Genomic DNA, 13869 nt, shown 5'->3' on the forward strand with positions numbered 1-13869 from the left:
TGAACTCAGAGCTATTTGTACAACTCTCTTCGATCTCTTTCCTGCTTCATTATCCCACTTCATCAATGAAGCTGATGCCCAGGGTGCAAATGCAGGGCTGAGCAAGAGCCAGGTCACTACCATCAGAGAGCCTGTCAAGCATGGGGGCTAGGTGGCAAGCTGGAGGCTGCTTGTCTTGCTGCTGGCGCTGCTGGCCTCTCTGCTGTAGCAGATCCAGGCAGATTGAAACACACCCAATGCTGACCAGCTTCTTAATATCCAAGACAAGTCAGAGACGTCGATTCTTAAGTGAAATCTCCTTAGAGTTACACATTGGCAGCTAATTTACATTTCTAGAAGCCATGCTGTGAAGGAACCAAAACATCTGTTGAGGGATTGAGAGGGGAGGTGGCCTTTTGGCTAATGGTCCTGATTGCCCATCTCTAGATGTAGAAGGAAAATCAGCATCTACAAACATCTGATCCCCGTGTCTAAGTTCATTTTGGGGGCCAGAATCCAGAAAGCCTCAGCATTGGGGCTTTCATACCAAATGGTATGAAATCTTTTTAGTGAGCTAGGGATTGTTAAGGACACACGTTAGTAGGATTCGGCAACAGGGCAGGCTCCTTTTCCTCCAGAGGCTCTAGGATGAGGTGAGAAATCTGGGACATGAACACTAAGACCTCCCCTGCAGAGGCCACCCTATGCTGGCCTCTTGTCTAGCAACCACATGCTCCTAAAACCATCTGATGGCTGAGTCTTTAGAAATGTGTCTTTTGCTCCGAGCCTAGGAGTTTAAGAGCAGGCACAAAACCAAGAGAGCATGCCTAACTAGGGATTAAGTTCAATAGCTATTGAGCCTGGCAGGGAAAGAGCCAAGGACTGAGTGTAAGCAAAAAACTTCTTCACTGGGAGAAAAACAATGGCTTAAGTGCTAAATGGTTGCAGGCTCTTGGCTTCCGTGTTGGGTGTAATAGGAAGAAGTGGGGACTGGGAAGAATAAGGGGTGGTTCTGTCCAGAGGACTTTGCTACCCATGTCGAAATGGTAGAAATACAAGTTCAATGTCTCACTGTTAATAAAGACAAAACTAGTGCGTGTGTGTGTGTGTGTGTGTGTGTGTGTGTGTGTGTGTACTAAGCCATCTGTCCTGAAGTGGGCCAGAGCTGTATGAATCTTTGGTTCCACCAGCAGTCCCAGAGAGGGCAAGACGTGATACCTCTCCATAGCCACATCTCTCCAGCATCTCGTCGGACGTGTATCTGGAATGAGGCTCGTAGGAAATGAGGTCGGGGCGTTGCACCTCGTAGATGGACTTAACCTTGGGGAGAGCTGCCAGGTCTTTGTAATTAAGGATCTCATTATCCACTTTAGCCTGGGGGAGAGGGAAATGGATAGGAAAGAAGTAGAAAGGTAAGAGGGAAATGAGAAAGGAGACAGGAAATAAAAACAAGGTACAGAAAGAACAAGCTTCTCCAGTTCCTATCGTAAGCAATATATTAGGCTTGGATGTAAGAGTCATAGATGGTTAGAAAAAGCTAGCTCTCAGAGGCCATCCATCCCAACATATTGTTTATCACATGTCCTGCTCTGGAGGGACAATTTATTCAAAATGTCATAGTGCCTCTGTGAAGTGTCAATATCATTCTCATTTTCAGATGAGAAGAATGAAGATCAAAAGGTTCCATAATGTGTACTAGCTTTGAATCCAGTGTAAACTTCACAACATGGACACTCACTATGGCATGACTTTACCTATCAGTCCCAGGTTCTGTATAGAATAAGAGCCTAAAGAAAAAAAAGTCATGATAGTAAAACACCAGCCAGTACTTGATGAGTACCTGTGAGGAACCAAGCTCTGTCTTTAGGTCTTATCTAGATGAATTCATTTCATCTACACACTTTACAACTCTTCATAGCATTATCATTGTTTTGAATAAAGAAATAAACCCACAGAGAAATCAATTAACTTGCCCAAGTTCACATACAGCCATTAAGTAGTCAGCTCCAGAACTGGAACCTACATGGTTCTACGTGAAAGCCTTCCCTCTCCAGTGGCTTCTCCTAGGTTTCCTGGTCAGAAAGTTCACCGACTTCCCCTGTTAGAGGGTTACATACTGACAGAACATGGAAATGGGGACGTGGTACTGTAGAGCACCAGTATTGAGCTGAAGAGCTCAGGGACAATGAATGCCCAAGCCCAGAGTTCAAGCCCCAAGACCAACCAAGAAAAAAGAAAATGGAAATGAGCCTTGAATGCTGACTTGACTTGAGTTCTAAAGCTGCTGGATTAGAAGGTAGCTCCCCTTGGCATCTCACAGTCTCTGAAGCCATGTCTTTTCCATATGTATGTCCTCCAGCTGTTTCCTCCATCATCTGCCATCCTTGATGGTCAACCAGGAAGTGTCTCTGTGGTTACTATCATCATTTGGGGTACAGTATATTAAGACACAGGCCACTGGGTATAGAATTCAAGTAGTGTGCATTATCCTTAAAACATTCTCCCAGAGCCAGTAGAGCTGGTAAAGCATCAGGATCCAATCACTTCTTGGAAAGGAGCTTTTATAAGTACTTATAAGCTTGAGTACTTTAAAACTTCCCATAGCTCTTTCATTATTCTGTCCTTCCTACCCATGTCACTGCTGTCTGGACACAGTACTGTTCATTTTCTATCTTCTCTAAATCTACTAGATCTAAGCCCTGAGGTGCATTCTCATGTTCTCTTTTGAAGGCTGAATGAATGGAAAGCTGATATACTTATTCCCCGTATACTTTTTCTGCTGGGTCTGACTTCTGTCTAGTGGCTGTTCTTCTATGGCTGTTCTTCTATGCTAGCTTTGACAATACTCTTACTTCTAGGTTTGGGATGGGGTGGCCCTACTCCCTCAGTGCTGCAGTCCCCACCCTGGTTCCTGCCTATCCTTCAGAAGTCTTTTTAGCCCTTCACGAAACCCTCCTCTGTTGAACTCTTTGAAATTTACCATCAACTCACGCCAGAGCCTTTCTGGTACACACATCCATATCGCTATAAATTTTGGGGTATGTATGTGAAAGGAATCTTATTGAGAAGTTCACTTGCTGATTTGCCGACCTAAGTGGTGCCTTCTGTCCTGGATGCTCATCTTGACCTTGACAGCGCTTTGGCATCTTACAAAGTCATCTCAATGTACAGTTAGACACCTTGGCACTGTATTCTAATCCTCATGAGAACCTTAGGTCTAGAGGCCCATTGACTGATTGGTGGTGTCCAGGAAGGAAGAAAGACATGTGGGTTGGCTGCTGTCAAGTCATCAGAAGATGATTCTAGAAGTCAGTGTGAATGAAAGAAAGTTTGAACAAACATGCCCATGCAAGAATTCACCAATGATTCTGTTTTAAAATTAAACCGCAGATATGAAATTATGAAAATTAAGCCAACAGTCAACCTTTCTGTTATTTTGTTTCTATAAGGTGGATTTCTTTTGCCAAGTTGGGAGCCATATATAGGATGATCTGACATAATCATGGATTATCTGACAGGTGTGTGGCAGTGCTGTACCCCAGGCACTGGAAAAGGTCAGAGAAGAGTATGGAAGGGAAGGCTGGGATATGGGGTAACTGACCTCAGTGTTTACAGACCCTTCGTAGCTGGAAGCCAGGAACACAAGTGCCCTGAGTGGTTCCTGTTCATCTGAGATGGAACGGGGCAACCCTAGAGGGCTTTACCAGCCCTCTCAGATGGGTTAGCAGCAGGCCTGACATCTCACCTGCTAACGAGGCTCCTCTGTAGCATGGGACAGCAGTTAGTGATAAATGGACAATGGCATTCTAGAGCAACAGCATTCTGAATATTCATAGTCTACTCACTTCCTTCTGGAGACATGCTCATAATCACCAATATCCTGCTCACAGCACAGAGCCCGCCACTAAGCCCACTCATCCTGCTATAGCCTGGGCCAATTTATAGTGATGGGAGGGGGCGGTTTTCCTGCTTTCCCTCCTCTATGGACAGGGACCTCCAGTGAATGCAGCCTGTGAGCAGAGTTGCCTGTCCTGTGCTGGGGATGAGGGAATGCAATTCAGTTGCTCAGTTTCTATCTTAGCTGCATGGAGCTCTGGATTTAATCCACAGAACCACAAAACGAAGAAAGAAGAAAGTGGCTTGTCTTCTACGAAAGCCACATGGTAACACTGACTCCTATTAAAGCTGCAGTTGATAAATTCTGTGTCTGTTTTTTTTTTATCTGACTAAAGGAAGAGACAGAAGGAAATAGTGCCATCAGTGGGCATTAGCCAGGGATCAAATAGGAAACTTGGTGTGGATTTGTAGTTATGACTTAGCCTTGGTGTCAGGACCCAATCTGGACTGGTTGATTTGGAGATTGTACCTAGAGCTTCTCTGTTCCCTGCTCTCATTCCCATGTTTTTGGCATGCTCGGCTCCTCGACTTCGGAAAGGCTAGAGGAGTGCACGCTGAGTTACAGTGCTATGTAATGCTTATGTCAATGTTTCCCAGCGCTGCCTGCCACCGCCACCTCCTTTGACTTGCTTCCTTCTCCTTCCTGCTCCTTTATCACACACCACTACTGCTCAAGCAGTGTTCTCCCACTCTTTGATTCTCAGTGTTACCTTGCCCTTGTCTCAGTTAAGGAATAGGAAAGAAGGCCCTGCCTTATGAAGACAACAAGGGCTCTTGCAATTGAACTTCCTTTTCAGTACTCCATGGATCTGGAGAAATCCTTTTAATGTCTAGTTTGCGTGATTGTGTGCTTGAAGACAGGGTTCATGCCATCGCTGTACCTCTGTCTTCTCCGGGCCTGGCACAGGGTGTAGCTCACCAGAGGCACACAATAAACAGCAGTTGGATGCACACTTGACAGTCTTTTCATTCTTAGATCAGGAGTAAGAAAAAAAAAAAGGCCCCGTGGTTGTTAAAAGTGATACGTACACAGATGACTCGGTTGGGTGACCCAATGCTGGATCCAGGGGGAGAGATGGAAGTCTCAGACGTCCGTCTATGCTGTGGGAAAGACAAAGACAGAAGAGGTGAGAAGCTGTGCCCTAGGGTTAATGGGAGGGGCAGAAGGCAGCTCTTTTGGGACACATCAGAGTTCCTGTGAACACCTCTCTGGCTACTTCTGGCCTTTCTTTTAGCTTTTTAGTTTTTAGAAAAGATTTTTTTTCATACATTTATTTGAGCATTGAATATCATTGTAAAGCATGTCAAGTTATTACCCAAGGTCAATTTATGATTCTTCCCTCTATCTCTATGGAAACTTTTGACATTAAAAAAAAAAAACCCTAGGGATTTGAAATGTCGGATGCAATGCAACATTTCTCTTTGAAATAGTCTGTTGGAATTTGATGGACGCTTCTTGCCTGAAAATTCAAAAGGTTAAAGTATGAGGATTCCCTTACATTGTTCAGTCAATTTATTTCTGCAAATTATAATGTTTTCCTGGATTTTCTGTCAATGAGAAATTAATGTCATTTAATTTGAGTTAATTTTCTATTTTAAACTAAGGTCTAATGCACAGAACTTCAGGTTGCTGGACAGAATATATATATATTATATATATATATATTTTTTTGTCAGTCATGGGACTCAGATTCAAGGCCTGCGTGCTATCTTTGAGTCTTTTTTCACTCAGTGCTAGTGCTCTACTACTTTGAACCATAGCACCACGGGTTTTCTGTTGGTTCACTGGAGATAAGAGTCTCCCAGACATTCTTGTCCAGGCTGGCTTCAAACCACAATCTCAGCCTGCTGGGCAGCTAGGATTCAAGTATGAGCCACCAGTACCTGATTTAGAATGTGAATTTCATTTGTATAAATTTATAATAGGAAGTTGCTCATGAAACTTTTGGGTTATTCCAATTCATAATATGTTTACTTTAAATGCATAAAATTGCTTAGCATATACTTATTGGTAGTTTATTTAAAATTCAAGCATAGATGACACTTCCTGTAATTATATACTATGTTGATTCTTGGCAGCGTATCCTTGGCAAACTGACATCAACTTAAGTCAACAACAATTGCCAGTGCGACAGTCCAATGTCAAGCTCAGAGCAATTGCATACGGTGTGCCATGGTGGAAAAAGTCAGACTGGGATTCCAGAGGACCACTAGGCAAATTCGTGACTTGAGAGATCTTAGATTCCCGATGTGAATTGGATTACTCAGTTCTCTCTCAGACCTCTCATGCTACAGTGTCAAGCATTCTAAGTGCAGCTACAGAGCAATTTCCCAAACTTTGGGTTTTTTTCTTCTTCTTTCTTTTTCCTTCTGTATTTGTGTTTCAACTCAAGACCTGGGCACTGTTCTCTAGCTTTTTCATTGAAGGCCGGTGCTATATCACTTAGGCCACACTTTTACTTCCAGCGCTTTTAGTGGCTAATTAGAGATAATAGTCTTGGAGATTTATCTTCCTGGGCTTGCTCAGATCGCAGATCTCTGGAACAGCTAGAATTATAGACTAGAGCTACTGTTTGGCCAAACTTTGGATTTTGAACTTGTGGTGGCTCTAGGAAGACAAACATAGGTAGATTCTGAGCCATAAAATGAGAGAGTAAAATTCAATGTTTTATTCCAAACTTTCCCGATTAAGTAGAAGAGAACACTTAATTTGGTGCAAATACATTTCAACAACTGCCTTAATTCCCCTTACTAAGTTTCCTCCCTTGCCTACTTTTATTTATTTTTTTATTTTTATTTTTTGCCAGTCCTGGGCCTTGAACTTAGGGACTGGGCACTGTCCTTGGGCTTTCCCAAGGCTAGAGTTCTACCACTTGAGCCTCAGCACCACTTCTGCCTTTTTTTTTTCTATGTGTGTGGTACTGAGGAATTGAACCTGGGTCTTCGTACATGGTAGGCAAGCACTGTACCACTAGGCTAAACTGCCAGCCTGTCCTTGCCTACTTTTAAATTAAGGAGAGTATTGGTAACATTAACTAGAATTTTAAAGATCTGCCAGTCTGTCTGTCTTTCTCAAAGAATATTTGTAGGCTAATGGACATATATATACATAAAATAAGTTTTATAAAAGGTTTCAGAATCTGAAGTTTTATATTAAAAAATTACACCAACTTTGAGACTTGTGTAAAAAAATTCTTGATAACTATTTCATTGAATGAATTCTATGATTGCCTTCTAGTTATAGCAAACATTTCTAGTTTCTGTTTGGTATTATAATATTACATTTTATGTTAAGTAAAAAGTAGTGAGTTGACTTGAGGAGATGGTAGTCAGATTAAAAAAAGCATCAGGGCCATAAAGAATAACTCAAATTTGGGAGCTGCCTCTAAAGAGATGGATATTGGGTCTTTTTGTATCTTAAATAGCATAGGCTTTGGAAGAAACAGTGAAAAACATTTATGCATGACTCAAAAAAAACCCCAAACAAAGCATTAGACATCGGTAGTGCAGCTTGTACATCAAACTTACATTAAGTGGTTGAAATGGCAAGGGAGACATATTTAATAGTTGAACAGATATTGTGCCTTTATGTTTTTAGTTGAGCGACTAGTCTAATGTAATAAAGTCTCAAGGAGCCAAGTCGATAACCAGGGACCAGGATGTAAAAGCTCACTGGAGATCAAGGGCTGTTCCCTGCACTCAACAAACTATACAGAGTTTCCAGCACAATCTAAAAACCCCAGGGGCTTTCTACAGGCTTTTTCTACACCTAGGTAGCTCTACTCCTTTCTACAGAGTCTGGGGCCTGGATTCACAGGCCTTCCCAGTGTTTATCAGAGTACAGTCATTCAGAGAAGGATCAGGGCCTCAGCTGGTCTAAGTCTGTGCCTGGGGATGTTGCTTCGTTTCTGTCTGGCTGCACTGCTACAGCAAAATCACCATTCTCTTTAGATTTAGTTTTTCTTTCAGGCAAGATGGAGATAAAATTGCTCCATCTACCTCTGGGGACTGGAGGAATCAAATCACACAGTGGCTGTGAAGATCTCTGGCAGCTGTCAATCCTGGCGACAATCTTAATAGGTTAAGGAAAGCCATGGCATGAACATCTCAGATAGGCTATCATCTTAGTCAGTTTTGGTAAGGTTATAACCTTACCTGCCTCAGACCTACTGAAGACCTCACACACAGACAGTGGACTAACATTTTTATCTCCTCAAAACCCCAGGAGACAAGGAAACATTCTCAGTTAGAACCCAAGGAAAGAAGGCACACACTGGAGAGTGGGTACACTAAGGATACTGATGAGCTCCCCCAGCTGGCAGCTAAAGCTGGCCACACAGGACTGGGGTTTGATATCATCACTAGCTTGCTTACCTTTAGCTTTTTCTCGGCCCGAGCTGCTTGTTTGCAGATGGGGTGCCACACTTCTGAACCTAAGGGGCCAGAAAAACAACAAAGGCTCAGATTTTTCAAGTGTACCAGCCTTTTGAATATTTTCCCATCCCAGCTCTGCTTCCTTTTCCTCCTTGGGAGGTATATTATGTACCCCGCACACCAACCAGTAAGAAATCCCTGTATTTCTTAGCTCCCTGTGTCCTGAAGAGCCATTGGCATGCCAGTCTGACGGCTCACACACCCTTTCTATGTGGCCAAATCCTAACTACTTATCAAAGTTCAGGTCTCAGGAGACATCCCCTGCCAAGTTTCTTACCTGCCAGGGCATGGTGACTTCTCTCTCCTCTTGGTTCCATAGCACACTCTATACCTCTCTTCATACACACAGCGTTAAGTCCCAGTAGTTTGTGGCTTTCCTACCCCAACTACATCAAGAGTTCTTTCTAGGCAGGAACTGAGCATTACCCATGGCTCTACTTCACACAGCACTGGTGTGGGGCTTCGGTCTTAGAGGAGAGCTATACATGTTAGTGGGGCGAATGGATGAGCGTGTGATTAGCAGCCCTGAGTGAATATAGCAGGTGGTGAAGAAATATTTCTTGAATGAATGAGTGACAGTGGGGGTTGAAAGAAAATGACAGACAACAGTAAACTCCAGACTTCCTTTCTCTTCAGACTTATGCAGACATATAGCTTATCAGAACTACTTCATTTAAGGGGGAGTTACATGTTCTTAAGCAATGTATATTTTGCCTAAGAGTATTGTCTTGACCTTCTAATTCCCCAGAGACTTCAGACTCTTCAAATATAGTATATTTGTGTTGTTAAAGCAACACCAATTTTTATTGTGAGTGGGTGTCCAGTTGGCCTGCCCCAGCGTGAGGCCAATTTGGAAAGGTATGAGCAACAGCTGGCTAGTCACATGGTAAGAAGCTCCAGATATTGCACATTCCCCACTGATGGGACAGGTGTCCTGGATTAGAAGGAAAAACAGGAACATATTATCCCTCTGGAGCCAATCCTCTTTTAATACGCCCTAAAAGGAAAGACACCAACAAATGGCTAGATTCCTGATTCCCCAGATGGCATTTGTTTGTCTGACTTTGTTTCTAGGATATGTTGCCCAGTATGGTTCATTTCCTGGAGCCCCTAGGTCTGGAATCCTTGCTCAGGGACAGGGAGCGATGTAAGGTCAAATAATTAGACCCCAAAGCAGAGAAGAACATTGATCTGTTCCAGGCATAGAGTTCTGGGTTTTTGTCTCTGTTCTACCTGAATACATCCTCTCTCCAGGTCTCAGGTTCTTCAACTGAATTTTAATGAGGTGGGACTTGGAAGGTCTTGGAGATTATTTTGAAGGTCTTGAACTCAGGGCCTGAATGCTGTCCCTGAGCTTCTTTTGCTCAAGGCTAAACCTGAGCTACAGTGCCACTTCTGGTTTCTTTCTGAGTAGTTTGTCTTTCTTGGCCAGTCTGGCTTCTAACTGAGATCTTCCGATCTCAGCTTCCTGAGTAACTAGAATGACAGGTGTGAGTCACCAGTACCTGGCTAGATTTTTACATTTTTGATGCAAAGTCTAAGATATGCATGGCTTTGTGCTTTACATTCTCTTTTGGCTTTTTTGCTCAAGACTGCCACTCTACCACTTGAGTCACACCTTGACTTTCTGGCTTTTAGCAAGTTAATTGGAGATAAGACTTATCTGCATGGGCTGGCTTAGAATTGTGATCCTCAGATCTCTGTTTCCTGAATAAGTAGGATTACAGGCATGAGACACCAGTGCTTGGCTATGATTTTTAACCTAGGTCCAATTTTGTCTTTTGTGAAGTAGGAATCTTTGATTCTTTTCTGGTGATATTCCTGGCTATTCTCTATTCAGCAGTTTAATGCCTTCCTAAGTAAAATGCAATGGTTCCTAGCATCCAGTAGAGGGACTCTGGGTCTGTGGCTTGAACAGGCAATCACAGGGTGTGTCTACTGCCAACTAAGCTGAGTTTCTTTTGGGAGTTGGAGAGCATTTCCGGTTCCTCTTTGAGTTACTCCTGAATCTACTAGGAGTTGTTTATGACTATGTGGCAGGAAACACATGTCCTAGGTCACTGTAGGAAATGGATGAGGCCAACACAGAAGTCTGAGAAGGTCGTAAGATTAGGTGAAAGGAGTGGAGGAAAGGTGCAGAGGGCAGAAGTTCTCATAGTGGGAAATGATGTAAAAGGTATGCGTGTGTGGTGAGGGTCAGGCTCAATAGTCGCTTACTTTTTGACTTGATGACATTGAACTTATCTGAAATAAAACTAAGACACAAATGGCCATTACTTCAGTCTTTTGTATATGGAATCTATTTATGGATTTATTTATCACGGGGAGGATCAAACACTATAAAGAAAAAGTTAACTAGAAATAAAAAAATATTGGCAGTGCAATCATACAAATAAAAGAAGATCAAAAAAGAATTTGCTGATAGTTAGCAGTGACCTTAGGTAAATAAAGGCAAGAAAATATAATAAGGTGATTTTTTTACATTTATTATTTGTTGATTGTGGGGCTTGAACTCAGAGCCTAGGTACTGTCTCTGAGCTTTCTACCACTTTGAGCCACAGTACTGCTTCCAGTTTTCTGGTGGTTAACTGGAGTCTCACAGACTTTGAATCAGGTTCCTCAGATGTCGGTCTCCTGAGTAGTATGACTGGTTGGATTCTATGATTGTGCGCATGTGCGCACGCACGCGTGTGTGTGTGTGTGTGTGTGTGTGTGTGTGTGTGTGTGTTGGTACTAGGGCTTGAACTCCACTCAGGTCCTGGGCATTGTCCCTTAGCTTTTTTTGTTCAATACTAGCACTTTACCACTTGAGATACAGTTCCATTTCTGGCTTTTTTACTGATTGGTTGGAGATAAGAATGGCCTGGGCTGGCTTTCAACTGCCATCCTCAGATCTCAGTCTCTTAAGTAACTTGAATTACAGAAGTGAGCTACCAGTGCCCAGCATTACCATTGCATTTTAAGAAAATACCAGGTAAAAAGCAGCTGGAGGAGGATGGTATTCAGGATAAGGGTACTCAGAAATAGGCTGAAGGCAGTTCCTTCACCATGAGCAGACTAAGCAGAAATGGTAAAAAAAAAAAAAGTAGTTTTGGATTTTGGGTTCTTTTCATAGATATCTGTGGGAAAAGATTTCCATGTACTTTGCAAGTAAAGCAAGAACTAATGGGAAAAGGTTCCAAGGGAGGAAGATGAATATTCTGTCCATCTGCTGGACAGACAGCTCTGCACTCCTGGAAGTACACACTGGGTGGATGGTCCTGAGCACTCAGCAGGCACAGTCGAGGATTTTAACCAGCTATCCCAATCCCTGAGACTCTTCTCACCTTAATAGGTTTCTCTTTAGAAAGGAAAGAATTACTGACCCCCGAATAAACCAAACAACAATATAAATTCTAGGAATACAGGGATTCATAGCTGTCTCCTCAATGAATCTGTAGAGATATTGGCAGGTACTTAAGATTCTCAATAAATACTCATTGAGTAAATCAATAAAAGAATATGATGTTCACTAATAGGCCAGCTGGATCCTTTAAACAGGGTCCAGAGACAATCAGACTCTGATTCAACAGCTACAGTTCACTTAGATTGGGGTTGGTTAATGCCTGACATTGTTGAATGACTATCTTAAAGTCTGAAAAAATGCAGAGGCTTGGGTCTGCCTTCAGGGCCACTGACACTGACTCCCTGGAGATGGGCTTGACAATCCTATTCAAAGGCTTTCCAGGTGACTCTAAATGAGAAAACCAGAGGGCTAAGTATTAGGTAGGCCTCCAGATGTCTTGCTTTGGAATATTATGAAAGAAGGAATACAGAAGTCAACATGTTTATGAGGTGCCTGGCTCCAGGCATCCTATCTCGTGTTCTCTGAGATCCTTATCTACAAATGGAAGTTTTGCAGTTGGAAACCTGGTGCTAAGGATTAGCTCTTTCTATGTACACAGCTGACTCAGAGTGAGAGCTCTGGCCTCTCTTCAGCTGGCTATCAGGGGGCCTCTTTCGTCTTTTGCAGGGCCAGTGGGTCATAGTATCTTACTGGTTACAGCAGATCCATGCGTGCAGCTTGTTGTTGACTGAATGTGTGGGAACACACCCATTCTCTGCTGGACCTTGGCATTACATTTTCCAGTGATTTTGATATTTTTTACATACCAAAGCTGAAGCTTGTACTCTCATCTTCCAGAAAGCCCAGTGGGGAGTTACAAACACAGCAGCGAGGGGAAGTGGCCTGCCTGAAGGTTCTATTTGGTCTGCACTGTGATTTTAAACCTTCTGGAACTGGAGTGCTTTTAGACTCTGCAAGATGTGGCAACCTTCCCTATGGGCCCTCCAAATATCTAACTTGTAATCCTTCTCACGCATCCATTCAAGTGTTTTGAGTTTTCGGGCCTCAGATCCCAGCCTAGGAATTCTCCTCCAACAGGGTGTCTTCTTCAGATTGGGGGAAGTCGTTCAGCCTCTGCTTCTATGACAGTGGCACCGGTCTTGTGATTTAGATTGGTTAGGATGTTGGAATCGCTTCTTGAAAAATTCCCACAAACAGATGTGGTATGCCCATACAATGGAAAATTATTCATCCATCGAAGAAAGAACATATTGATGCTATCACATGGACTTGGTATAGAAACCAGTCACCAAGGGAAACACATTGTATGATTCCATCTACATGAAATACCCTGAACAGGTAAATCTATAGACAAAATGCAGATAAGTAGTTGCCAGAATGAGGACACAGGGAGAAGCAGACAGCAACTGCATAATGGGCAAAGGGTTACTTTGGGTATAAGGTGGATGTAGAGGTGGTAGTTGTGCAATATTGTAAATATACTAAGAATTATTGATTATTGTAGATGATGATGATGATGATGATGCCGGTACTAGGGCTTAAAACTCAAGGCCTGAGCGATATCCTTTAGCTAGCAATCTACTACTTGAGACTTAGCTCTATTTCTCCCGTTTGGTGATTAATTGGAATAAGAATTTCACATGTTCCTGCCCGGGGCTTCAAACTGTATTCTCAGGTCTCAGCCTCCTGACTAGCTAGGATGACAGGCATGAGCCATTAGTGGCACCTGGCTTTGTAGCTTTCAAAATAGTTCATTTTATGTTACTCTCATCCTGGGCAGTCTTGCCCAAGCAGCAGGCAGCAGGTGATGTGTGTGTGTGTGTGTGTGTGTGTGTGTGTGTGTATACATATCACCAATAAAAATATCTAGCCTAAGTGTTAGTAATTATTATTGTTATTTAGCTTATCTCCTCTCTCACACATATCCCAAATAACCTGTGTGTAGGCGCTAGTTTGGGTAAGGGAGAAGGAGTCACGGAGAGTTGGAGGGGAGGAGGGCTTGTTCCATGACTCCTGGAAGTAGGGATTGGGCGAGCAGGGTCAGGGATAGTGAAGGATGGGCTAACTGCAAAGGTGGAGTCGTTGAACAGGAGCTTGCTCGGCTTGGCTGCCAGTGTCCCCTCTGGGACTGGGCCTGTGTCCAGGGAAAAGGGCACTTCAGGATAAATGAGAAAGACCAGTTTTCCTGGAGCTGGTATGAAGATGGTGGCTTG

General features: G+C 43.0%; 1 protein-coding gene across 4 annotated transcripts in view; it reads right to left on the reverse strand.

Moving 5' to 3' along the window:
* The window catches only part of Ablim3 (actin binding LIM protein family member 3), a 113303-nt gene that overhangs the window by 17361 nt on the left and 82073 nt on the right, over window positions 1–13869 (reverse strand). For 3 of the 4 annotated variants that reach the window (XM_090331259.1, XM_090331256.1, XM_090331257.1), the window contains 3 exons: window positions 8251–8309; window positions 4906–4977; window positions 1198–1353 (listed from right to left, as the gene is read on the reverse strand). In XM_090331259.1, the coding sequence (XP_090187385.1) occupies window positions 1198–1353; window positions 4906–4977; window positions 8251–8309 (287 nt within the window). The remainder of the gene's footprint in view (window positions 1–1197; window positions 1354–4905; window positions 4978–8250; window positions 8310–13869) is intronic. The other variant, XM_090331258.1, reaches the window with a different exon arrangement.

Source organism: Megascapheus bottae, chromosome 4 (assembly GCF_031878675.1).
Source record: "Megascapheus bottae isolate mThoBot1 chromosome 4, mThoBot2.hap1, whole genome shotgun sequence".
Classification (NCBI taxonomy): Eukaryota; Metazoa; Chordata; class Mammalia; order Rodentia; family Geomyidae; genus Megascapheus; species Megascapheus bottae.